Source organism: Amblyraja radiata, chromosome 17 (genome assembly GCF_010909765.2).
Source record: "Amblyraja radiata isolate CabotCenter1 chromosome 17, sAmbRad1.1.pri, whole genome shotgun sequence".
Classification (NCBI taxonomy): domain Eukaryota; kingdom Metazoa; phylum Chordata; class Chondrichthyes; order Rajiformes; family Rajidae; genus Amblyraja; species Amblyraja radiata.
The window spans coordinates 34,983,442-35,009,911 of record NC_045972.1 but is presented as its reverse complement, the minus strand read 5'-3'; the positions used below and the strand labels follow the sequence as shown (position 1 = coordinate 35,009,911).

The 26,470-nt window shown below is 43.1% G+C and overlaps 1 protein-coding gene across 4 annotated transcripts in view; it reads right to left on the bottom strand.

The window, feature by feature from the left end:
* Positions 1–3,583: 3,583 nt before the first annotated feature.
* Positions 3,584–26,470, bottom strand: part of pdpr (pyruvate dehydrogenase phosphatase regulatory subunit) — a 39,891-nt gene continuing 17,004 nt past the window's right edge. For 3 of the 4 annotated variants that reach the window (XM_033036127.1, XM_033036128.1, XM_033036129.1), the window contains exons 10-18: positions 21,849–21,973; positions 20,223–20,378; positions 16,050–16,183; positions 13,137–13,285; positions 12,098–12,210; positions 9,110–9,204; positions 7,556–7,645; positions 6,827–7,009; positions 5,418–5,822 (exon numbers count right to left, since the gene is read on the bottom strand). In XM_033036127.1, coding sequence (XP_032892018.1) covers positions 5,418–5,822; positions 6,827–7,009; positions 7,556–7,645; positions 9,110–9,204; positions 12,098–12,210; positions 13,137–13,285; positions 16,050–16,183; positions 20,223–20,378; positions 21,849–21,973 — 1,450 coding nt within the window. Of the gene's footprint in view, positions 5,823–6,826; positions 7,010–7,555; positions 7,646–9,109; positions 9,205–12,097; positions 12,211–13,136; positions 13,286–16,049; positions 16,184–20,222; positions 20,379–21,848; positions 21,974–26,470 lie in introns of all 4 variants that reach the window. The other variant, XM_033036126.1, reaches the window with a different exon arrangement.

Here is a 26,470-nt window from a genome sequence, read left to right as displayed (position 1 = left end):
ATTGAATGGCGGTGCAGGCTCGAAGGGCCGAATGGCATACACCTGCAATTTCTATGTTTCTATGTTTCTAAGAAACTGTTAGTCGTAGCTTGTCGTAGCTGGTCTTCAACATAGTCGAAGGAGGTCTTCAACTTGTTATTTTTTCAAACTCTTCTAAACTCGCCAATTAGGTCGCCCATGTGGGACAGCTCCTTAAGCATCTCCCTGTGGGTTTAGATCAATTTACAATCTAAACAAACATTAGGTACATAGAAATGTACACATATTTATTAAGAATTTCTGCATCAACATACATGTCTCCATAATTAGCACTGCACCACCTATGTAAACATTTGTCACATATAATTATTATTGATTAGATGGTGTCATTAATCATGAAAACCATGTAAGTTATTTTTTTTCACTGTCTGAAAACAAGAATATAACCTCTGACTACAAGTGACAGTACTGGAAATTAATTAATAATAAACATCAATAACAATCTTGTGTGATAGATTTCCAAGGATTTCCCTATTAGTTAAAACAATCTTGTGACAGGGAAATATATGCAGCTAAAAATCCACAAAGAAATGACATGCCACTTAATATGCAATGCTACACAGGGACCACAATATCTTATTGTATATTCCATAGCAATGCAGCAGCTGGCATAATCAACCAGCATACCAAGGTAATTAGGAATTAAAACATCTCTCAAAATCCCCGATTGTCTTAAGTTATTCTCTTTCACTTTCATTTTAGTCTAAATGGACTGGAACCAAGTCAAGAGATTGATGTCCAGCCGGAAACTCCAAGAACTTCATCCTTCATCTTTTGCTTCCCATTTCTTCACAGAAAAAAATCCAAGGCACCAAAGGACAGGGTAAGCAGTTATTCCACAGTAATAAAACAGAAAATGTTGGAAATAGTCAGCAAGTAAGGTAGCATCTGTGGTGAGGGAGACATCATTTATGTCAGGCTGATAACCTAATTTCAAAACCTGAAACATTGTTTCTCATTCCACAGATGCTGCTGGACCTGTTCAGTATTCCCAGCAACTAACTTTAGTACAATTGCTTGAAATTCAAAGTATTTTGTCTTTAGATTATTCCAGTGGATTTTTCAATCTAAGATAGTTTGTGTAATTAGAAACATAGAAAATAGATGCAGGATGAGGCCATTCGGCCCTTCGAGCCAGCACCGCCATTCATTGTGATCATGGCTGATCGTCCCCTATCAATAACCCGTGCCTGCCTTCTCCCCATATCCCTTGATACCACTAGCCCCTAGAGCTCTATCTAACTCTTTCAATTAATCTGGGTTAGTTAGCAGAAAATGTTATAGTAATAGAACTGTCTAGCGAGTAAAACAAGAAAGTCCAGATGCTGATTACAGAAAAAGACAAAGTTCTGGAGTAAATCAGCGGGCCAGACAGCATCTCTGGAGAAAATAGATGTGGGGGTGGGAAGAAAGCTGGAAAAGTGGAGGGGTAAGACATAGCTTAGCAAGTAACAGGTGGTCCTGGTGGGAGAGGCCACCACATGTACAATCTGTAATAAATCCTGAGCAAACAATTATCACTGTTGACCTTGTTCTATATTTAATACAATTCACCAACCTGTTCCAAAGATATTGAGTGAGCTGCATTTGCATTGATTACTCAATGGTGGTAAGTTTTGGGATTTACAGCAAAAATCCTCATTGGACTGTAGACATTTAGAAGAGATTTCCAGTGTTCATGAAATCAATAGGCCACACAGCCCCTAAAGCATTCAATCTCCAAGACCAGGCATGGAAACCCCAGTCAATTCTGCAAATCCTGCCAGTGCAATGGTTGAGTGAAGTCAGACAATTGAAGTTGGTGGGTGATCAAAGCTAGAATAACACTGCTCGAGAAACAAATATTCAGAAAATTCTCAGTCATCTAGAATGCCAAAATTCAATAAAAATAACAACAAATAAACAAGATTCCTGGGATTATGATGCTCCTTTTTTTCCCCCATTTGCAGAGTGCTCACGGACTGAAAAGCAAATGAAGAGTAAAGAGGAGAGGAAATGGTTTCATTTTGCATTCTTTTTATCCTCTGTTCTGTATTTTGAAACTTTAAATGTTTCCTTTTACCATGAAGGCCTGACTGTATCTTTCATTGAGGGGATAACTATCATGTTATAAAAGAACAATATTGTGGTTGCTATTGAGTTGGGAGGAATGGCAATTTTTTTAAAGAGGGAGGAAGGAAAATATAAAATGGAAACAACAGCAACATCTGATAACAACAGAGTAATTCCTGCAGACAAAAATGGAGCAAATTGGAAATAGTTTCTCTATATATAAACACACTCTCATTGACTTGTATCCGTCCAGTCACTGTTGAACTTATTGATAATGACCTTCAGTCAAAGTAGGATTGTGCTACAAGTGGCCAGTGACTCTGAATATATATTTCTGTTACCAATATTTCAATAGCTCATGAACTTAGTTGGAATGGAATGCAAAATCTGAATACTCTGATTGTAATTCGTTGCTACCTGTCACATACAGCAGATGGGATATGTGAACTCAGATTACAGACTTGCAGCAATGACTAAGGTGCCCCCCCCCCCCTACAGCTTCCTTCCTTATTTCTGACCTTTGTTCCAACCATCTGCCTATCAAACCCCCTCTCACTTGTGTTGACCTATTATCTGCCATGCTGTCCTCCCTTTCCCCTTTTCCAGCTTCCTTTCTCCCCAGTCTGCAGTCGCAACCCAAAACATTACTTATCCATGTTCTCCAGGGATGCTGCCAGACCCGCTGAGATACTCCTGCACTAAGTCATAAGTGATAGTAGAAATAGTCCATTTGGCCCATCGTCTACACTGCCATTCAATTATGGCTGATCTACAGTATCTCTCCCTTCTAACCCCATTCTCCTGCCTTCTCTCCATAATCCCCGACACCTGAACTAATCAAAAACTTATCTATCTTTGCTGTAAAAATATCCATTGATTGGCCTCCAGAGCCTTGTAGGATCTTCTGATGTCAGTCTTGGTGACTGAGATTGCCATACCATCGAGGGCTATGTGGCCCAAGAAAGGCACGATTAGTGTTCTCCCTATTGAAGTGTGCTTAGAACACATTGAGCTTGTCTGGGAATGATGCCACGCTGTCACTTCAGATGCCCTCTGATTTCACCTTGTAGGAAGTGATGGTGTGCAAACCCTGCCACAGGTACACAATGTCTGTCTCATGCTCTAGTTTAAAGCAAATGTCCCTTTTAGCCTTTTGATGATCTTTATCGTGGTCGTATCAGGACTTCTTACATGAATCTGCGTCCCTAGACTTGTATACCCAAGGTCTGGTCCTCAGAAGATTGTGTACTTCCTGGTTTATCCGAAGCTTCTGGTTGGGGAACACTTGGATAGTTTACATGGAATACACTCCTCCACACATTACCTGTACACACAATGAGTTTTCAGTGTTTGTTGGACCCAATGGCTCAATAGGTGATTGCAACAAATGGATTAGTTACAAAAGGTTGTTGACAGACCCTGCAAAACAATGAACCCCATTCCTCCCCACATATTTTGTCTGGGAAGAAAAACATCAAGCAATACTTGAAACTATTTTTCTTCTTGTATATGAAGTATTTTTTATTGAACAGATCATCAATGCACACAGTAAAAAGCACAAATCATTCGACAATACAAGAGGGCGGGGCCCCTCATTACCAGTGTATATGTGCAGCATAGGGATCCTCTGGAAGAATAAAATGAACCCATAAGAAAATAAATCTATTTTAAATGTTTTCCAGCTGAATGTAAAGTTGCAATACATGACCTTCCATGTGTTAAACCAAAATGAAACACTAGTAGGTTCAGGGTGTAAAAACACATATAGGCCTTCCTCACTATCCAGATATCCCCTTTTCAGCAGGACTCAGTATCCCTTATTAAAGTATTTCCTATCGAGTTCAAGGGCTGGAAGTCTGGGCTGAATTAAGGTCAGCCAACTCAATCAATGCAGCTTGAACTTTCTGGTCACCTCACTGGGCAGCACATGTGCCTACTGAGGCTCTGGGGGCAGCAACTCACCTTTAACAAGTATGGCAGTGGCCATATCATGGAAAGAATCCAACCCATTTCCATATTCTAGCCATGGAGTGTATTGCTCATTCAGCAGCAATGTATTGGAGGCCAAGAAGTGATGCAGTTATGCTTGACCCTCTCCAAGAGCATGATTTGTGTTTGCACAGATTCTACAAAAATGCAAATGAAAATCACTAAATGAAATCTGACTTGCTTTCCCTGTGAATATACCTGCCCATCACAAGCTCAACCAACACATTAAGTAAACAGCCTCATGTTGCAGTAAATTAATATCTAAATTCCATAAGATACCCAGGCAGATCTTAATACTTTGGTATCATTTGAACACAGTGACTTTCTCCATCATCCGAATTATGTAATTAGCCATACTTGTAGAAATGTGTCTTTGCATAATACCAAATTAATTGTAATTAAATCAGTCCGTGGACATTCACACATTTGCCTTCTCACCAACGGGGAATAATATCCTTAGAATCTGCACCCTTACAATAGGCATACATACCTCATCTTTCCTTGGTGAACTGCCAGTCACTTTGGACCTTTTGTTTTTGGAGACTACCAAAATTATAGATAAAAGAAAAAACATATATCTACTACACTGAACCAGATAAGAGTTATTGATGTACCTTGTGCCCATATAGAAAAAAACTATGTTATCTAGTTCCTCTCAGTAAAAATTCAATGCAAGAGAAATTCTCCACAAAATGGACATGCATGGTTGGGTTAATGGCAGTCAGCTAAATATCACAGCAAAACTCCTTTTTAACAAGGAGGACCTCATAATTGAGCTTACTGACACTGAATTGGAAAGGAATTGCGTGGAGTTAACAAGTTCTTAATTAAATGTTTAAGTTTGTCTGTAAAGATTTAATTTTTAGAAGCCAAATAAAATTAGTTCTGACCCCAAGATAAAATTGAATATTTTATCGAGATGGTGCACAACCTGCTATCATTTATGAAGTCAAAGGTGGTGAAGAGAGGCTCACAAGATCGAAGTCTGCCATCAGCGAAAAGTCTTGTCATCAGCTGCACTGGCAGCAATGCCAGGCCTGTATCTAACTCCAAAACGTACACATTCATCGGAACAAAGGAACCAATATATCAGGGGCTTTGATATTTGTTCACAGACAAAAATAATGTGACAAGTTAATGCACCAACCCACGGCATCATTTTCCATTGTTGGTTAAAGACAGCAAACCCAAATTCAGTGCCTTCAGGTACAGAACCATCTTTAAAACTATGATTACATACAATGAAAGACCAGAGAAATGACTGCACACCACAGCTTGTAGCAATGGCCTCTGCTTCCTTCCTAGAGTGTGTGATGGGTGGAAGGTACTGCTGGGTCTCATTTCCCTTGAAAGCTGCTCAATTCCATCTCATCCTTTCTCCGCTTCTGTGTAAACAGGGAGCTGAATGGGTAAAGTTTGGCCTTGGCACAGAAGCGTTGTCTGGCAATCTCAATCTCATAGTCTCCAGCATTAACGTACTCTGGGGTCACCACCATTTTGTCTCCATTGTCTTCTTCATACTGGTGAACAAAACCCAAACAGACGTGGCGGGCCAGTGTGTAACTATAGGCACTGCTCGTTGTCATGCCAACATAGCGGCCATTTCGGTATATGGGCTCTCCCCACCAGGGCCAGATGTCAAGGTCCATGTCGTGATCATCCAAGATAAACATGGTAAACCGGCGACAAACTCCTTCCTGTCTTTGCTGCAGCAATGCCTCACGGCCAATGAAGTCAATGCCCTACAATTAAATAATGAGCAATACAGAAAGAAGATATATAAAATAAGCATTAGCACATGTAACTATATAAAACATGTTCAAATGGACATTTGGTAGCCTAATTAGATCAATTCATGTTGACTAGATTAAACCCTGACTGAGGTCCTAAAGATGCACGCTGGCTCCTTTCCAACACCTCAGGAACCCCTCATACCTGTCTGCTGGTCCTTCCATTGTATTTCCTCCACTCTCTTTGCCAGTCCAATAAGGGATGAACAGATTAGCAGGCAAGCTAATACAAAACAAAACTAAAGCACTATGGTGAGCAGGCAGGACAATTGACCCCATTCACCTCTGGAGCACAGTGGCTGCTGTATGCTTATTAGGGCTTCCGGCACATGGGAACACCTGCACTTATAGGTCCCCCTCCAAGTTTCACACTATCCTGCCGGGGGAAGGAATAATGGAGGACTCGGCGAGGTAGGACCGCCATGAGGAAGGGGGAAGAACAGGGGGAGGACCCGGTGTGGGGGGGGGGACCGCTGTGGTGGAGGGTGGGGAGGAAAAGAAGGGGAGGGAGAACAAAGGGGGAGCTGGCATGGGGGTACTTTGTAACTTTAAGCGCTCTTTATGGGGTGACTATTTGCATACCTTGGGTATTCAAGCAAAGAATTTCACTGCGACTTGTCACATGTGACAATACAGTATTCATTCACTTGGAAACATATCATTGTTTTTTAATCTACCCACCCAACAATATTCAATGGGAGCCCTGCAGAGATTCAAAGCAGCATCTCTGAACCACCTTTTCAAGGGGAATTAGTGATAGGCAATACATGCTGGCCTTGTCAGCAATACCTAGATCCTATGAAAATTGATACATTTTACAAAGTACACAAAATAAATACACATTTCAAATAACATGACCCCTTCTAAAATATTTAACCCGATCAAATAAATTTCCTCCAAATTAAATTTGAGTTAAAAAAAAGAGATTTGGTTACAAATCCTTGTCGGAATCTCACCTTGTCAAATTTGACTCGGAATTCACGACCACATTCCAATGGTGTCGATAAAGCATCCAGATCCTGACCCCAAAATGCAAAGAACTTCTCGATCCTCAGGCTGCGCAGTGCATAGTAGCCAGCATTCCGGATCCCGTACTTCTGCCCCACATTCATGATTTCATTGTAGACGTGAAGTGCATACTGAAAAATGGAGCAAACGTCATAGCGATTGGCTGCCACTGCTGTACTTCCTCAAGCTGCTCAATCTCGATGCAGACATGGGCTGCAAGCAGAGACCTCCGTCTACTGCTCACCCAAGGAACCATTCTATCTGCTAATGGCAAGCACTATTATGAAATACAATTCCTGGTTTTATCTAATGTTGGAGATTTTAATTTCCTTCCATTGGTCTCTAGAGATTAATCTGGAGCAGAACCCCTACCTGATTTATTAAATCAACCACCATCTATCTAATCCAAGCCATGAAGTTCAATGACAATGTCTTGACTGCCAGCACAGTGAATATTAACAGCACAAAACTGGATCAAACTGCTCTGAATGGTTCTATGCTTTCCCCACCGAATCAAGTGCATCCCTTGGAATATGCCAAATATAAATCTGTATTTATGTAATAATCCCACTGATGAATACCTCCAGGTGCACATGTTTTTGTCAAGATATGTTAATAATATATTTAACTACCATGAGAAATCTTATAAACCATTACATTGAGTGCCAAACATTTACCTCGATGGGAATGTACAGCATAAAACCAGGTTCTCCTGTATGTGTCATGCTCATCACCCGGATACCATTAGCATAACCGACACTCATTTCCTGTTAAATGGAGACAGAATAAATACCAGCACACCCAGCTTTTAACATGGTCCTTCACATGAAAAACATACACAATTGGTAAATCTGACTGTTCAATCCGACTTGCAACACTCCCACTGTTAAATTTGCCATCCAATCTTAACTCTTGAAATGAAGCCAAGGAAAACCCAATTCTGCAGCATTTACAAGGAACTGCAATTGATAATTACAGGAAGGAAAATTTCTTCCTTCTTTCCCAATTACCCAATACAAGACGGCAGAATTTCCTTTCAGGACGTTGAGTTGTTGGCCTGTAGAAAAGCTTGGCAGGAACTTAACAAGTGCAGTTCCATAGAGGTTACAGTAAACCCTCTTTTTAACCGATCCCTTTATAATGAAGTTTGGATACAGCGGATGGACCAGCCAATGCCACTCCGGGTCACACTGCCTGTCCAACCGCTTACAGCCCCGGCTTCCGATGACACTCCCGACTCACCAGGTGCAGCAGCCCCGCTGCACAGTCTGGTTGACTCAGGTGCTGCTCACATAGCATCCCCTGGGTACAGCAATTTCTTCAGTCAGCCATCACGGACAGGATGCCCTTGGACACCATCCCTCCACTCACCAGCTGCTGCTTCTTGCTGTCAGCATGACCACCGCCGCCTCCTTTTCCCATTGCTCTGTCCACTCGGTCTCTCCACCCACCCACCCACCACCGCCTCCTCCTCCGGAGACACTTCACTGGCAGCTGGAGAGGGGAGAGAGCCTCCATGGTGACTGAGCGTGTCCTGTGGTGGCTGTGGCCTAAAGAAAGCACTGTCCCCAGGGGCTGAAACAACAGCCCTGTCACCAGACTGTGCAGTGGTTGAAGAAGGGCTCACTAGTATATACCAGCAGCATCGGCGACTACTTTTAAGGTGAAATGACACAAAGTGCTGGAATGAATCAGTCTGTGGAAGCGTCCCGATGTCACCTACCCATGTTCTCCAGAGATGCTGCCTGACCTGCTGAGTTACTCCAGCACTTTGCATATACACCATTATTTGCAGTTCTTTATTTCAACTACACACAATAACATTGTACTCGGTTATCGTGGACAATCAACAATTATGAACACAATTTTCCTGACCCATTATAACAAGGGTTTACTGTAATGTTGCAAAAGCACTGTTATATTCACAAACATAAGCATCCACAACAAAACATTTGATAAAAAGCTACAGGTTCATTCCCTTCACATCACTACAAATCATGGGAAAATGTTTTCAACTGGAACTTCCCACTTGTTGATGCATAGACAAGGAACATGGCATGCACTGTGGAAATACCTCAAACAATAACTGGAGAGAAGAATATCTGGTACAGGCAAGACTCCAATTTCTCAGAGGAGCAATTGGCCATCAGTTACCTTGCAAGCAGGGAGCTACTAGAGCCTATTCTTTGCTGACACTTGGTTAATGTCAGTGATTCATTTCTTTAACCCACCTTACAGAACAGCGAGGGGAAGTGATCAGGAGTCATTGGGACATAGGACAACTCAGAAAGGACATCCAATGCACGGGGACCAATCAAGTTCAGAGCTAGAGGGGAAGAAAACAATTTCACCATTATAATAATTCATTTTCCTGCACTAATGCCCCCAAACCCACTATTCTCATCAGCTTTGTCAGCTGATCAGGATATTAAACCAATGTGAGATACAGGTTTGGTCCCATTACAGGTGCCATACACTTGGGACGCTTCTGCTTTAGAAAGGAAACAGATAAAACAAATTAAACTTTGGTAATTCTAAAGAAGTGTAATAAACCCAAGGAAAAGGATCTCATCTTCCCCTAAGCACACCACAACCCCCAAGGATGTACTCAATTCCATACCTGACTCATCCTCCTTTTTCCTGACCAGAGCACCAATTTCACATCATCCAGGTGTTCTCATTCCTGCCTGCCTTGCCCTTCACTCTAACAAAAACATGCATACTTGAAATCTCAATATCGCACTATTAAAAGCCTCCCACTTTCTGGACAACCCTTTGTCGGTAAATAACCTACTGCAATCAACTTTGGCAAGTTCCTGCTTGTACCATCAAAGTTGGCCTTGCCCTAATTAGAACTTTAATTCGTAGACTAGCCTTGTCCTTTTCGATACTATTTTAAAACTAACTGAACGGTGGTCACTGGATCAAAAGTGCTCGTCCAGTGACATTTCAGTCACTTGCCCTGCCCAATTTCCTTTGAGTAAGTCAGGCTTTGCCTTCTCCCTTGCAGGGTCAGGGATATATTGCTTGTGAAAATTTGCCTGAATACACTTGACCAATTCACCCCATTTAAGCCCTTGTATCAATGGCAGTAAGGGTCAATAATAGGAAAGTTTAAAAACCTTTATTATGACAGCCTTATTATTCTTGCAGGTGTCTGCATTCTCTCAACATACTTATTCCTCTAATTCTTGTTGACTATTTAGGTGCTTCTAGTATAATCTCAACATGATACAGAGACATGTGGAGTGTTGCAATTTGGGACGTCTAACAAGGGCAGGACCTACACAATGAATGATAGGCTTCTGGGGAGTGTTGCAGAACAGAGGAATCTAGGAGTGTAGGTGCATGGTTCCTTGAAGGTCAAGTCGCAGGTAAATAAGGTGGTTAAAAAGGCTTTTAGCACATTGGCCTTCATGAATGAATACGTTTATTGGCCAAGTATTCACATACAAGGAATTTGCCTCGGTGCTCCACCCGCAAGTGACAACATGACATAAAGTGACAGTTAGGAATGACACATAAAACATTAAACATTAATAATAAAACATTATTGATTAAACATGTGCATTAACTAAAATACCAGAGCAAAAGGAGGCTACAGGTCTTAGGTTATTGAGTAGACCTACTACTCGTGGAAAAAAGTTATTTTTATGTCTGGCTGTGGTAGCTTTGACAGTCTGGAGTCGCCTTCCAGAGGGAAGTCATTCAAAGAGTTTGTGGCCAGGGTGAGAGGGGTCAGACATGATCTTACCCACTCACTTCCTGGCCCTTGCAGTTCATCAATGGAGGGAAGGTTGCAGCCAATAACCTTCTCAGCTGATCGGACGATTCGCTGCAGCCTTCGGGTGTCGTGCTTGGTGGCTGAGCCAAACCAGACCATGATGAAGAAGGTGAGGACAAACTCTACAATGGCAGTATAGAATTAGACCATCATTGCCTGTGGCAGATTGTGCTTCCTCAGCTTCCGCAGGAAGTACATCCTCTGTTGTGTCTTTTTGACTGTGGAGTCAATGGTCGCCCCCCATTTAAGGTCCTTTAAAGTCAGAGTATTGAGTATAGAAGTTGGGAGGTCATGTTGCAGTTGTACAGTGCCCTCCATAATGTTTGGGACAAAGACCCATCATTTATTTATTTGCCTCTGTACTCCACAATTTGAGATTTGTAATTGACAAAAATCACATGTGGTTAAAGTGCACATTGTCAGATTTTAATAAAGGGCATTTTTAAACATTTTGGTTTCACCATGTAGAAAATATAGCTGTGTTTGGGGGGGGGGGGGGGGATGTATAAACACTGCTCTAATTTTCAATGGTTAAATCAAAATGTATAAAAATGGCCATTATTAAAATCTGACAATGTGCACTTTACCACATGATTTGTTTTTCCTATTACAAATCTCAAATTGTGGAGTACAGAGGCAAATATATAAATTATGGGTCTTTGTCCCAAACATTATGGAGGGCACTGTATAAGACGGTGGTGAGACCGTATTTAGAATATTGTGTTCAGTTCTGGGCACCATGTTATAGGAAAGATATTGCCATGCTTGAAAGGGTTCAGAGAAGATTTACAAGGATGTTGCCAGGACTCGAGGGTCTGAGCTATAGGGAGAGGTTGAGTAGGCTGGGTCTCTATTCCTTGAAATGCAGGTGAATGAGGGGTGATCTTTTTTGAAGGTGTATAAAATCATGAGAGGAATAGATCAGGTAGCTGCACAGAATCTCTTGTCCAGAGTAGGGGAATCGAGGACCAGAGGACATAGGTTCAATGTGAAGAGGAAAAGATTTAATAGGAATCTGAGGGGTAACTTTTTCACACAAAGGGTGGTGGGTGTATGGAACAAGCTGTCAGAGGAGGTAATTGAGGCTGGGACTATCCCAACATTTAAGAGACAGTTAGACAGGTACATGGATAGGACAAGTTTGGAGGGATATGGACCAAGAGCAGCTAGGTCGGACTAGTGTAGCTGGGACATGTTGGCTAGTGTGGGCAAGTTGGGCCAAAGGACCTGTTCCACACTGTATCACTCTATGATTGATTTTGAGAGAACTTTTATTCCCCAAGCAGCAAAACCAGGACACTTTACAGCTGAAGATCTAGAACAAGAAGTTGATCAGAAAATACTCCACTGAAAGTAGCCGAGTAACAAACATGGTATATGATTTCAAGGACAGTTATTGGTTGTGGTGTGCAACCATCCTACATGCATGCAGTACCTGTGTACTTCCACGTTACATCCTCAAGATGTAGCTGATTGTCTTTGGGAATATGCTGCTTGAGCCAAGACCAACCATGCACCTGCTGGTCAGTGGGGGAAATGATAAAGAAGCTGAAATAAAACAAACATTCTTATTAAATTCCTTACTGAAAAGGAAAATCAACTCAAAACACCACTTCTGTCTGACTCCTGGCAGTCAATGGTGTGGAGAATAATGAGGATTGCATCTTAACTTCTGCAGTTATTTCGGTCTCCAACAGAAATCTGATCTTGGGCCTCTTTCATTATTTAAATATTCAGTCCCACTGAATATAAGCATTCTTCCCATTTGTGCCTTTTGTACTGGTATAGAACCCTCTTCATTTATGTAGGTTTGCAGGAAAATATAAACTGCAGCACGATAACTTTACACAACTTTACAAAACCAAAAAACCTGAAGAGTTTCAACCTAGCTGGCAACAAATTAATTTAAAAAAATGTTTACTATCAGACAAAACTTCAAAACATAACAAAATGTCTAAATAATTATGTTTATACTCTTTTATTAGGCAGAGTGCTCAACTCTCCAGAAATCAAAGTACAGTGAGCCTCGCTCCTTGCTGGCAAACGCAACTGTAGTGGACTGGAATGTGATGATGTGGCTAAGACAAACAAGAGTGCCAGCAACAGATGAGGTCAACTCAACATCGTCACTGCAGAATTCACTGCTCAGCAACACAAGCTGACCTTGAGACAAATTCTGCAAGAAGTGCAGTGAATTTGGAGGTGCTCAGTTAAAACAGCAGTTGCCTGGATATGTGCTTAGCCATATCAACACAAGGTTCTCTCCTAAATTGAACAGAATCTAATCAAGCATTCCAGGAAAAAATATTTTACCCTTGGCAACGAGTTTAATTCCCAAATCAAACTGCAAAATTGTCCCACTTACAGCTAAGATTTCCTCAACCACTGTATGAGAAAGAAGCTGGGCCACTGATATTCAATTGTGATTTTAATTAACAACATGTATCCCCATGTGCAGTCATATGAAGAAGTACCTGCGTTTGTTGAGCCGCACAACACTGCAGTCGTTCTGGTAGCCACCTCGATCATTCAGCATTCCCGTATGTACGATGTGTCCCACAGGAACATCTAAATCGTTGGAGCAGAGATGCTGCAAAATCTCAAGTGCCTGGTCACCTGAGGACTGGATTAGATGGTTAGATTGTAACACACAAGATCGCAGTGAAAAATATTTAGTCATATTTGCAATGGTGCCAGAAAACGGGGCCAGAATCTAAGTGCTATGTGCAAAAAAATTGCTAAACTTGATGCTTCATTTTCAGGTCCGTGCAACCGATCTTACCAACATTTCTGCCTCAACCACCAGCATCAGAAACTGTCACACTGGGGAAGAATAATTGGGATCTTCCACTGGGAGATCTTACATTTCACAAATGGTTGCCACTTCTACCAACAAAACTGTTGTTGCCTGAACATGAAGTTTCAAGAACTGCACAATGTTCCCAGTCAGAGTCATTTTGTCCACAATATGAGGTGCAACACAGAAATGGTTTCTGGTGCCGTCAGTCGCAGGTTCTCCAGTACAAAAGAAAATAAGTCAAAATAACCCAAGAAGTCATTGTGCAATCAATGAATAGAATTACTTGAAAAGTTACACAAAGTATTTTCAAAGCGTTTTGTGTTTAAACCGGAGGCAAGTTTTTTTTAACTTCCTATATGAATGACAACTGAAAAACTTGAATTCCACTTCACTGATTTAGGGGATATAACCAGAGGAACACAAATTGAAGAAGGCAGGAAATGACACATATTTGGACATATCTTTACTGTGAACAGATTTCTATTGTTTATAAAAGATGAGAGAACACCATGAGGGAAATAGCTATGGTGAATGCACAGTCTTTTACCCAGAGTAGGGGAATCAAGAACCCTTTAGTTTTAAAGAGAGAGGAGAAAGATTTAAATGGAATCGGAGGGGCAACTTTTTCCTCACACAGATGATGATGGATATATGGAATAAGCTGTCAGAGAAGGTTGTTGAGGCAGATACTGTAACAGCATTTAAAATACATTTGGACAGGTTCTAGGATAGAAAATGTTTCGAGGGATATGGGCCAAATGCAGGCGGTTGGGACAAGCTTGTTTGGGATGGACAAGTTGGGCCAAAGGGTGTGTTTCTGTGCTGTATGACTCTATGACCAAAGTAGCTAATCAAGGACAACAAATAGTTTGTGAAGGACAAATTGAGACAAACAAGTTAATGGAATGTATTCAGGAAAATAATGAGAATGGAATGGAAGTATGTGATAAGGTCACACCAGGGTGAGAAATTAAGTCATGGGCATAAAAGAGAATATAGTTGCAGGGTTCCAAGGAGACCAACTAATTATAGGTGTGATTATGATAACAATGTTTTTGACACTATTTAATTTTCAGTAGACAACTTTAGGAATACTTAACACTGTATATATTCCTATAAATATCCTCCATGAATATGCTACAAATAAAGGAGCTCTCAACAATCAAAAAAGTCTTAAACATACATATTGCCATTTCACCAACAAACTCATAAACAAGCAACACTAGACACACAGGACTCGTGCAAATACAAATTGATCTTATGCTAGATGGTGCTTATTACTCAATTTTTTATGTGCTATTTGTAACTGCATTTAGCCACAACTAGATATTCAATTAAACGTTGTAATGTACAGGATGATATTGGAAAAATTAGTGGATGAAAGCATACAAAGCAGTGCATGAATATAAATGGCTGCTTTGCAGTTTAGTGCTGTATGGCTGGCACTGTGCAGCAGGGTCCCAAAACTAGGAGCTCACTTCCATTCATCTAATCAATTTTGGTAAGCACTAAAGGAATGATATTTGTTAAATCTATCATCTTCAGTGAAAGGTCAGATTGAAGAGGAGTAGAATCTAAAACAAAACTCAGTTGAATGTCAGATTTTTTCTGGAATCAGTTAAAGCTTTCAAAAGCATTAAAGCTTTACAACAATTGAAAGAAAAATCACATCCAACAAAGTTCCACAAATGTCGATGTAGGGGGGACACCCACACAGCTAAAATGTTGCTAAGGAACTGAACATAGCAGAGGAAAGCTGTTTAAAGAGTATGATAATGTTTCTGCACACTGGAATAGATGTGCAATTCCAAGTATCCGATTCTCAGAAAGATATTACACCACAGGTACGAGAAACAGAACGCCATGAATGAGACATTATAGCATTTCAAAAAACAGTTTTCCACTACAACAATGTGTTCGGATAGAATCTAATTAAGACTCCAGAATTCTGGAGATTTGGGTAGGTTGGATAGGAACCAGAGCTCGAGATTCCTCAGTGCTCTGACACCACCTCTATATGTAAGATCATTGCCAGTACATCTGCAAATAATGCCTAATTTTCCACAATAAATTATATGTCACATCTGGACCTGGTGACGACTTTCTAGTGTAAGCTCTACCTTAAAATTTTCACCACTCTTGTATTGCAGACATATTTTTTCACTGTGACAAAGTAGTTATCTTGTCCCACACCCATGACTCAAATCAATAAAGTGAACTGTTTTGTTGATCATCAACCACACTTCTCCCTTTTCCAGCTATTTGTACATCTATCAAAGACTTTTGTTAGTTATTGCCGATTCTCAAATTATTTTTTCATCCTTATTTCCTCAACCAATCCCCATGATAGCTTTCTTTATGCCACCTGGTTCTCAGTCAGTTAGAATGCAGCTAACTGTCCCATCGTGATATTTTAGCCAGATATGTTTTAATACTATATTTTTTAAGACCTGTTTATGATACTTTCTTCAACAAATTTCTCTTCAACAAATGTCTTTTGACAATACACAACTTTACGATCCATCACAATCCCTTCAGCAAAACAACCAGAGATTTTGTTAATCCAGTTGTTTCAATGTAAACTTACACTCAGTTCAAACTTGGTGAAAGACGACATGTCAATCACACAAACAGCTTCCTTGCAGCATGTAACTTCTGCTCCAACAATGTCAAACCAATCAGGTTTGTAGAAGGTCTTCCTCTTGTCCAATTCCAGCAAATCTGGGAAGATAGGAGAACGAATTTCAGACAGATTTCAAATTATATGTTGCAAAAAGAAAGCGGAACAGCTGGTGGCCACTCAGCTCCTCACACTTGCCCTGGCATTTAATATGATCATGGTTTATCGGCTCCAATCCTCACGTCCTCTTCTGCACTGGTCCCTCATACCCATCAATTCCCTGTTCTTGAAATACTCGACCAGAAAATACCACTGCTCCACCTCAGGACCCGAGACAGAGGTCCAGGCAGCTCCATTAACCAAAGCCCCTCACCGCTCAGCTGTTAAAAGACCCATTGGTGGAGCTGGTTTGCCAAATGGCGAGGAGCTACCCACTGACAAAAGCCAGGGGTTTCCTCCGTCTGGTGATACGGTCTTTTACAAGCTTCATCAGAAAGCTGTCAATTGGAACTGTCATTCCACTCGTCCATCAACCTGCTGATCAGAAAGAGAAGCAAAGACTAGCAGTTACGACACGAGCTGCCAGAGCATAGATCAGATGATCAGGCACATCCTGAGATGTGGGCATCGTTGGCCTTCCCTAGATGCTCTCCGTAAGCTGCTGCTGTCTCTCCGATGAAAGTACTCTCCCAATTATGAAAGTAAAGTGTTCCCGGATTTAGATCTAGCACAAGTGAAGAAAAGCGATGTATTTCCATGTCCAGGTAATGTTTAACTTAAAAAATAATCTGCGGGTATTGGAGTTCCATACATCTGCTGCCTCTGCCCTTCTTAGTGGTCTTGGGGAGGTCACTTGGAGGACCCTCAGTGGGTGATTGTCCAAGTGCAGCATCAAAATGCATTAGCTTCGGGACGGCTGCTAGGGAGATGAGACAGTTGCCCACTTCTTTGGAGTGTGTGAATTTGCGAAGATGGTATGGAGAATGATGCCAGGGTTCTTGTCATGGCTCACCCTGATCTGCTTCACAATAGAGGACTCTCTGATTTACAGACTGTTCCCAAGGACATATTCGGAGACAGGCAACTAGTGCTGCAGGAAGATCATCAACTCGGCAAAAGATGCTCTTTGGTCGGCCCGAATCAATTGTCCCCCAGCACAGTGAGATGTCTGTCAGGGAATGTTACCCATTCCAGACTACAAAAGTATGTGCTGAGGGATGCACTGAAGCCTGGTGCAGCCAATGCCAAGGATCTGTGGGGGAGGACCACAATCCAGGGTCCTTCTGCTGCTGGAATTATGGTCAGAATCCGGTGGGGACACTCCTTACACACGGAAAGGTATTTCACCTCAGGGGCCACTAGTGGCATGCTGTTTTGTTTAAAGAACCCTACTGAGTTTAACATTCTTGAATGTATAGACACTGAGAATGTATGAGGAGTTTTTGCACAGTTTTGTTCAGTATATATTTTTTATTCTGATAAAGATGGTTTTGGGGAAAAACTGTGAGTAGTTATTAGTGACCAAGTGCTGCCTGACACAACCTTCTCTAATAACATCCACCACATTGCTGTTGACTAATTGGGTGGTAACTAGCTGGTTTGAACTTATCCTTTTTGTGGACAGGACATAGCTTGGCAATTGTGCTCATTGATTAGTGTTGTAACTAGACTGGAACAGCTTGCTTAGAAGTATGAGAAGTATGAGTAGTTCTGAAACAGAAATCTTCAATAGTACAAGCAGAATGTCGTGGGGTCCTATCACCATTCACTGTATCCAGGCCTCAACCATTTACAGATATCATACAGAATAAATCAAATTGGCTGAAAACTCAATTACTGTGATGGCAGGGATAGAAACATAGAAACATAGAAATTAGGTGCAGGAGTAGGCCATTCGGCCCTTCGAGCCTGCACCGCCATTCAATATGATCATGGCTGATCATCCAACTCAGTATCCCGTACCTGCCTTCTCTCCATACCCTCTGATCCCCTTAGCCACAAGGGCCACATCTAACTCCCTCTTAAATATAGCCAATGAACTGGCCTCGACTACCCTCTGTGGCAGGGAGTTCCAGAGATTCACCACTCTCTGTGTGAAAAAAGTTCTTCTCATCTCGGTTTTAAAGGATTTCCCCCTTATCCTTAAGCTGTGACCCCTTGTCCTGGACTTCCCCAACATCGGGAGCAATCTTCCTGCATCTAGCCTGTCCAACCCCTTAAGAATTTTGTAAGTTTCTATAAGATCCCCTCTCAATCTCCTAAATTCTAGAGAGTATAAACCAAGTCTATCCAGTCTTTCTTCATAAGACAGTCCTGACATCCCAGGAATCAGTCTGGTGAACCTTCTCTGCACTCCCTCTATGGCAATAATGTCCTTCCTCAGATTTGGAGACCAAAACTGTACGCAATACTCCAGGTGTGGTCTCACCAAGACCCTGTACAACTGCAGTAGAACCTCCCTGCTCCTATACTCAAATCCTTTTGCTATGAAAGCTAACATACCATTCGCTTTCTTCACTGCCTGCTGCACCTGCATGCCCACTTTCAATGACTGGTGTACCATGACACCCAGATCTCGCTGCATCTCCCCTTTTCCTAGTCGGTCACCATTTAGATAATAGTCTGCTTTCATGTTTTTGCCACCAAAATGGATAACCTCACATTTATCCACATTATACTGCATCTGCCAAACATTTGCCCACTCACCCAGCCTATCCAAGTCACCTTGCAGTCTCCTAGCATCCTCCTCACAGCTAACACTGCCCCCCAGCTTAGTGTCATCCGCAAACTTGGAGATATTGCCTTCAATTCCCTCATCCAGATCATTAATATATATTGTAAATAGCTGGGGTCCCAGCACTGAGCCTTGCGGTACCCCACTAGTCACTGCCTGCCATTGTGAAAAGGACCCGTTTACTCCTACTCTTTGCTTCCTGTTTGCCTGTTGGATCTCGGGAAGCAGCTGAGAAGTTTCATCCACTCAACACTTTTTCCTATATATGGTTGAAATGCTTCATCACTGACAAGTGGGATCCATCCTCAGAGAGGATAGGGGATAATCTTGGAGCCACCTCCTCTTGTTAGTTGTTTTTAATGCCCATCATTATTTACAAATGTGTAATAAGACTGCAGAGGTGTTGATCTGCTCCATCGGTAGTGGGTCATTTAGCTCTGCATAATGCTTTCACCCATTTAACACATGCAGCTACTGTACATGTATTGCAGGTTCACAGGTCAGCAATTCATTTCAAGATGCTAGTGCTGGTCCCACCATGACCCCCCCTGCATTCCTCACAGTTGATCTCCCATCTGATTATAAAGGTAGAGCAATGGATGGGCTACTCCACAAGGTCAGAGATTGTGATAGTGTGGACTTTTGCTGCTGACTGTACACAGTGGCAAATAGATGGCCTGATTTGAGCTTCCAGATCAGACTCTAACCCATTTAACCCAACACCATTAAAGCTTTTCACTCTGTACCTCATTATGGCAAGTGGGACAGGACAGAGTTTAGAGTGTGACTAACATAGACCATCTGGAGCAGCAACAGAAACTGGATTAGAGTTCAACATTCAACGCAGACAAATGTCACGTCACTACAGCTTCTATTATATCTCCAGTTACTCGAAGGGACATGTGCAAGTTTGAAATATTTCATCTGATGCAATGGAAACTGGAAAGGTGACAAATATTTGATTTGAAAACATTGTTCCGGCTAGCCTAAAGCAAAAATAAAAAGCTAAGCAGGTCACCTTCAAGACTTAAAGACAGTAACAAAAACGTACAAGACAACCTTTCAGGTCACTTTATATTTTTTAATCTTAAAAGGTACTAGCTGAGTGGTGATACTATTGCCTTGTAATCAGAAGAATATAGGTTCAAAACGCATTGGAGAAAACCGTGCACAATGGTTAGGCTAACACACCACTACAGTACTGTTGGAGTGCCACATGCCATAACATAAGGCATTAAAATACATGTACCCCTGGTCAAGTATATAAGATCCCATGGCACAGTACTGAAGACCACAGATCATCTCATTACTACCTTGCTACTTCTGTGACATTGCTGCACACAAATTATCTGCTGCATTTCCTGTCTGATTCATGACAATTTACTAATCGCACTATATGCACTTACCTTTCCCAGGAGGGACAAAATGTTTGGCCCTCTCAAAGCCATGTTTTTCCATCCAGCGAGCGCCCTGTGCATCTAAACGATCGTACAAGGGAGAAGTCCTGAGTTGCCGGCCAGTTTGGAAATCCCAGCGGGGTACCTTCAGTTCATACATTAGAGCTACAATTGGAAAAGGGAACCAAAAATGTAGCGTGTTACTTTACAAATAAATTATTTCTTGTCTGCTTTTATTTCCTTTCATTTTTCCCTTTCTGATCTCCCAAGAAAACACCAGGCTGGAATTCTTATGGACACTTATAGCTACATTGTGAATGGCAGGGTCAACAGGACACTTCACATTGGTTGATGGGCCAGAACAAAAGTGCTAGACAACAGGAACCAAACAGAATTCTGGAATTCAATGTGTGGAGTAAAGGGCCTGTCCCACTTGCATGCGTTTGGCGCGACCAAAACGGAAGTGGAGTTCGCGCTAAGTTCGCGCGTGACGTAATTCGCGTCATACTTACAAATCAGCTGGGCAGGAGGCGGGCCGACTGAATTTGGGCGTCGCACGGTGTCGGGCGGTGACATCATCACGCAACGGTACGCCGGGCGGTGACATCATCGCGCAACGCCACGCACTAGGCGCACGCCGTCAAGACGCTGCATACGACGTCAAGACTCTGCATACGCCGTCAAGACGCTGCGTACGCCCTCAATGCGTCTGCGGGCCGACAGGCCGTTAGCGCACGGAGTTTTCGGACAGTGCGGGATTTTTGGAGCCCTGCGCGATGTCGGGACCAGCCCCACACAACTCCATACACCTCCGCGCTTGGAAGTGGGGCCGGCCCCGCGCGGCCCGTACACCTCAAGCGACCACGTTTGGTCGCGCCAGACGCATGCAATCAAATGCAAGCGGGACAGGCCCTTAACAGGCAGGAAACTGCATTCCAACACCCCATTTCATTTGTATCTGACAATTCTGGAACACAGCAGAGCATCAACGACACCTTCCTTGTCCTGTCCTAGTTCCTCCACCTTCCCTCTCCTCAGGAACAGCTTCTGTAATCAAGCTTCTGAATGGTCCATAAGCTAGGGTACTGCCCAATTCACCCATTATGGACATTAGACTTGCAACTGATGTACTACAATGTGTTACAATGCCAAGAACTATATTCTGCACTCTGTATCTTCCCCTCTGCTCTATCTATTGTACAGACTCTCCCCGACTTAGGTATGAGTTACGTCCCACATTCTTGCGCAAGTCGGATGTCACACAAGTCGGAAACGGAAGTGCTACTGTCCACGCGTAAATTTACTGTTCGACGCGGAGATAAAGTGGGAGCCCCTATGTGGCGAGCACATGCATGTCAGTGGGTTTAAAGAATTGCTTACGTAAGTGCGAGTTGATGTAAGTCGCATATAACACAGGTCAGGGAATGCCAATACTTGAGTTTGACTTGATTGCATTTATGTATATCCGATCTATTTAGTTAGCATGCAAAACATAGCTTTTCACTGCACCTCAGGACACGTGACAATAATAAATCCAAACCTACATTAGTGCTGAAGGCCTCCAAATGCATTATCAAGCCAAAGTTCCTCTTTTCAAACACGCTTTATTTACACATAGGCCGTCTATAGACTTACGCATCACCTCCATGACACGATGTCGAAGGAACGTGCGGCTGCTCTGGAGCACTCCAAAGCGTTTGATGTCTACAGGCCAGAGGTTTGCGGAGGGATATCCATGGACCATCCATTCAGCCAAGTATCTGCAGATTGCAAGAAAGCATTGGATCGGGCAACCAAAACATAGCTGCAAAAAGACTACAATAGGAATTATTTGTTGTACACAACTTTCAAAATTTAGTTCCACTGAAGTAAAATAACTGTAGAACGAGTTGTATCTAAATATTTATTTTTCCATCCCATCCCAAACCAGCAGCAGATAGCAACCGATAGATAAACCCAACTTTATTCACCCTAAACTCAGACTTCATTCATCAGTGTTGAGCTCAAGACATCAATAACACATTATGGACACAAACTGCTGGAGTAACTCAGCGGGTCAAGCAGCATCTCTGGAACATGGAGAGGTGACCCTTCTTCATACTGATGTTTTAGCCTCTTCAATCTAAGTGAACCTTAAAGCTGGTTCTGTTGAGGTACAGTGGAACTGTGGTGGTCCTACCAGAAGATTGTCTGTTTTATTGGATATTATTGCTATTAATATCCAAACAAACTGTTTTATACATTATATTAAATTTTCCAGTGAATCAGGCAAGTCCAAAGGGAGCGGGTAATACTATTGTCAATACTCTACACCTGGCTCCATCTGCACGCCTGGTCCATAGGCCAAGCTCAGGCCTCACTCATACTCTGGGCTGCATCTCTGGCCACACACCCCATTCGCACCTCAGGCCCTGTTCACGTTCCAGAACAATGAATGAGCCTGATGTCGGAACATTTCCGAACAATCGGACATTGTACATTGGAAAGAAGGACGCAAAGTGCTGGAGTAACTCAAGAGTGTCAGGCAGCAGCCATGGAGAACATGGATAGATGACATTTCGGGACCCTGCTTCCGACATTGTAAGGGGGGGAGGGAGCTGAAAGTGAGATGGTGCCGGACAAAGCGTGGCAGCTAATAGGCATGGGGGGGGGGGGGGGAGGCATTGATAAACCAATAGTTGGACAAAGATCAGGGTTTGAAAAAAACAGAAAGGTGCGAGACTAAATAATTGAAGAGCTACAAAGTTTGATGCCAGAAGAAGGAATGTGGGTGATGGGGGAGGGAAGAAATAGGTGCAAGTCCAGTCAGGGCACATGGAGAAATGGAAGCGGGGAGGGGTTACATAGAAAAAGATTTAATTTTCATCACTGGTTCTTGTTTGAATTTACTAACATCTATGGGAGCTTGTTTGTTTGTTGGGAGTGTCCATAACTCGGGAGAACCTGATTATGTAGGTAAGTAAAAGAATCATCGAGTCATAGAGCATGAAACAGGCCCTTCAACCTAACTCATCCATGCCAACCAAGATACTCCATCTAAGTTTGTTCCACTTGCCTGCATTTGGCCCATATCTCTCTGAACTTTCCAACCCATGTACCTGTTCAAATGTTTTTTTAAATGTTGATATTGTACCCACATTTGTATGGTACTACTTCCTTTAGCAGCTCATTCCATATACCAACCACTCAAAGGTTGCTCCTCCGTTTCCTATTAAATCCTTACCCTCTCACCTTAAACCTATGGCCTCTGGTTCTTGATTCACCAACTTTGGGAATAAAGACCTATCACCCTATCTATTCCCCTCATGATCTTATATACCTCTATTGTCATTCCTCAGCCTAGCTGATCAAGATCCCGCTGTAATTCTTCATACCCACCTTCACAGTCTATGGTACCACCTATATTAGTGTAATCTGTAAACTTACTAATTTTACTTCGGAGTCACGTGAGTGACTACGTGAAGAACCCGCTCAGTGCGCAGGCGCGGCATTACGCCAGCAGTGCAACAGCGGCGGCAGCTGGAGTCAGGCTCTCCAGCTGCACTTTAAAACGGACCGTCAGGTAAGTATACGGTGCGTGTGGAATAACGGAGGAGAGTTGGAGTTGTGTTTGCCTTTCAGAATGTCGACACAACACAGAAAACTCTCAAAGAGAACTGCCCTCGCTTCAACTCCACCAGAGGAGCGTTCCATTCCAGCGGGGCAGCAACCGGCGGCAGCGTCGCTCTCAGAGCGTTTCGCTATCCCCGAGACCGAGCCAAGCCCAGTCTCGCCAAAGCCTGCACGGCGGACTGGGAAAGCGGCCAGGAAGTCCAACCGGCCGGTCATCTCCGATTCGTCGGAGGGGGACATGTCTCCACCAAAGCGGAGGAGAGACAGCAGCCTGAGCTGCATTCAGCAGCTCCTGGAGCAGATGCTCCACCGGGACACGCAGCAAGAGCGCTCCCGGGGAGGAAGGACAGGTGCCTCCTCCACAGTGTCTTGTGCACTGCCCTCTGCTCCCTCATTACTGGAGGCTAGCATTGGTGACCAGGGCTGGGCTGGTCTGGAACAGGGGCAGGCGGACGAATTCGGGAGTATGCCAGGGGTGCAAGAACAGGAAGAGCTGTTGGGTGTGGTGGACCGCTTTGTAGCAACCCCACGGGCTGGAGCACCGCTGGAACCAAGAATGGCGGCCAGCATCAACCATCTATCCAATAAACCATCACTGGAAAAGGTGCTCGCTGAGGTGCTGGAACAACACACAGCACCAGAAAACTGTGAGGCCCTCAAAGTAAAAAGTGTCAACAGCCAAATCTGGGGGCATGTGGGGTCACACATCCGGACCCAAGAACTCAAGCTACAGCGGATCCTAAGGCTCCTGACGTCGGCCATCACAGCCTTTGCTCGTTCCGTGGAGACCACGGAGATGGATACCTGCCAGCAGGATGTGCTGGCATTAATGTGTACCACACAATTTGAGATCAACAATCTCCGGAGGGAAATCATAAGACCTGCCCTCAATCCCAAATTTGCTGGCTTGTGTAAAGCCCCAGCTGCGGAGACGGACGCGCTGCTATTTGGGAAAGATCTCAATAAAAAACTGAAGGAGATGGAGGAAGCATCAAAAACCTTTGGCCTAATGAGGGCAGGCCCCGGGACGAGCAAACCAAGACCTCCGATACCCAAGCGGCAGCACCCCACGGCATCCACCAGTCGACGTCCGCAATATGGGACTGGTGAACGCTTGGGGTCCGCACATTATCCCCAAAGATCTTTTTTAGATCAGGGCCCGCAGCGGACCCCCTGGAAAATGCGCCCCCCCCCCCCCAACATCGCCAGCACGTCAGAACAGAACCTTCAGGAAAATGAAGAAACAGAATCGCCAATAACCATGGAGGTAGGTGGGTCTGGTTCCTACCAGCATATAGAGAATAAGGGTGCTTTACTAACAGGGGGGAGATTACACTTGTTTAAAGAAGCATGGGGTATGGTCACGAGTGACAAGTATATACTCAACAGCATTAGTGGATATAAAATTCAGTTTATATCAGAAAAAACGCCGCCAGTTCAACATTGGCCCCAAAGGGTATTTCTCCCTCCGTCAAAGAGCAACGGGACAGACAAGCTGAACTGGTGAGACTTATGAGGGGCATTTATAATATTAAGCCCCCCAAGCCCAGGTATACCCATATTTGGGACATCAGTGTCGTCCTGACATACCTCAGGGAATGGCCACCAGCTAGATCCCTCAGCCTCGAGCAATCAACACTGAAGACGCTCATGCTGATGGCACTCGTATCCGCTCAGAGGGTCCAGTCACTACACAAATTGAGACTGGACAACATGGTGACAACCCCAGATCAGGTCACATTCATTCTACAAGGTCTGGTGAAACAAAGCAGGCCAGGAACATCCAATCCACTAGTGGTATTCCGGGCCTACCCACCAGAGCCACGATTGTGTGTGGTGACCCATCTACTACAGTATATAGACACAACCCACAACATCAGAGGGAGTGAACAAGCCTTATGGGTCAGCCACAAAAAACCTCATGGCCGGGTAACAAGCCAAACCATCTCAAGATGGCTAAAACAGGTACTTAAAGCTGCCGGGATAGATATTAATACCTTTAAATCTCATTCCACTAGGGCAGCGTCCACATCAACGGCAGCAAGAATGGATGTACCTATTGACCTCATTCTGAATACAGCAGGATGGTCAAGGGAATCAACATTCAGAACATTTTACAATAAGCCGTTGATGAAACCTGATTTATTTGCAGCAAAGATATTAGAAGCTGCAAATATTTAATTTAAGCCCGGGGAGCAATTTATTTTTGTTATTGTTAATAAATACCTTTTTGTTTCTTGAAAAACAGATTCATTGGGTAATTACGATAACACTTCCTCCCTCAAGAACTTCGGCAGTGAGTGAATAAAACTGTTACACGGTTTGAAATCACAGAGCTTTGAAATCTTCACGTAGTCACTCACGTGACTCCGAAGTAAAATAGTAAGATTAAACGAGAACTTACCAGTTTGAAGTTTGATCTGTATTTTATGAGGAGTTACGATGAGGGATTACGTGCCCTCCGCTCCCACCCTCATTATATGGATCAAACTGATAAATTTATGTCTCTTTTTCTTTACTATGTTTACTTCAAATACTTGTGTCTATCTGTGATTCCACACCGCTGCTTGGAAGTATGCCGCGCCTGCGCACTGAGCGGGTTCTTCACGTAATCCCTCATCGTACCTCCTCATAAAATACAGATC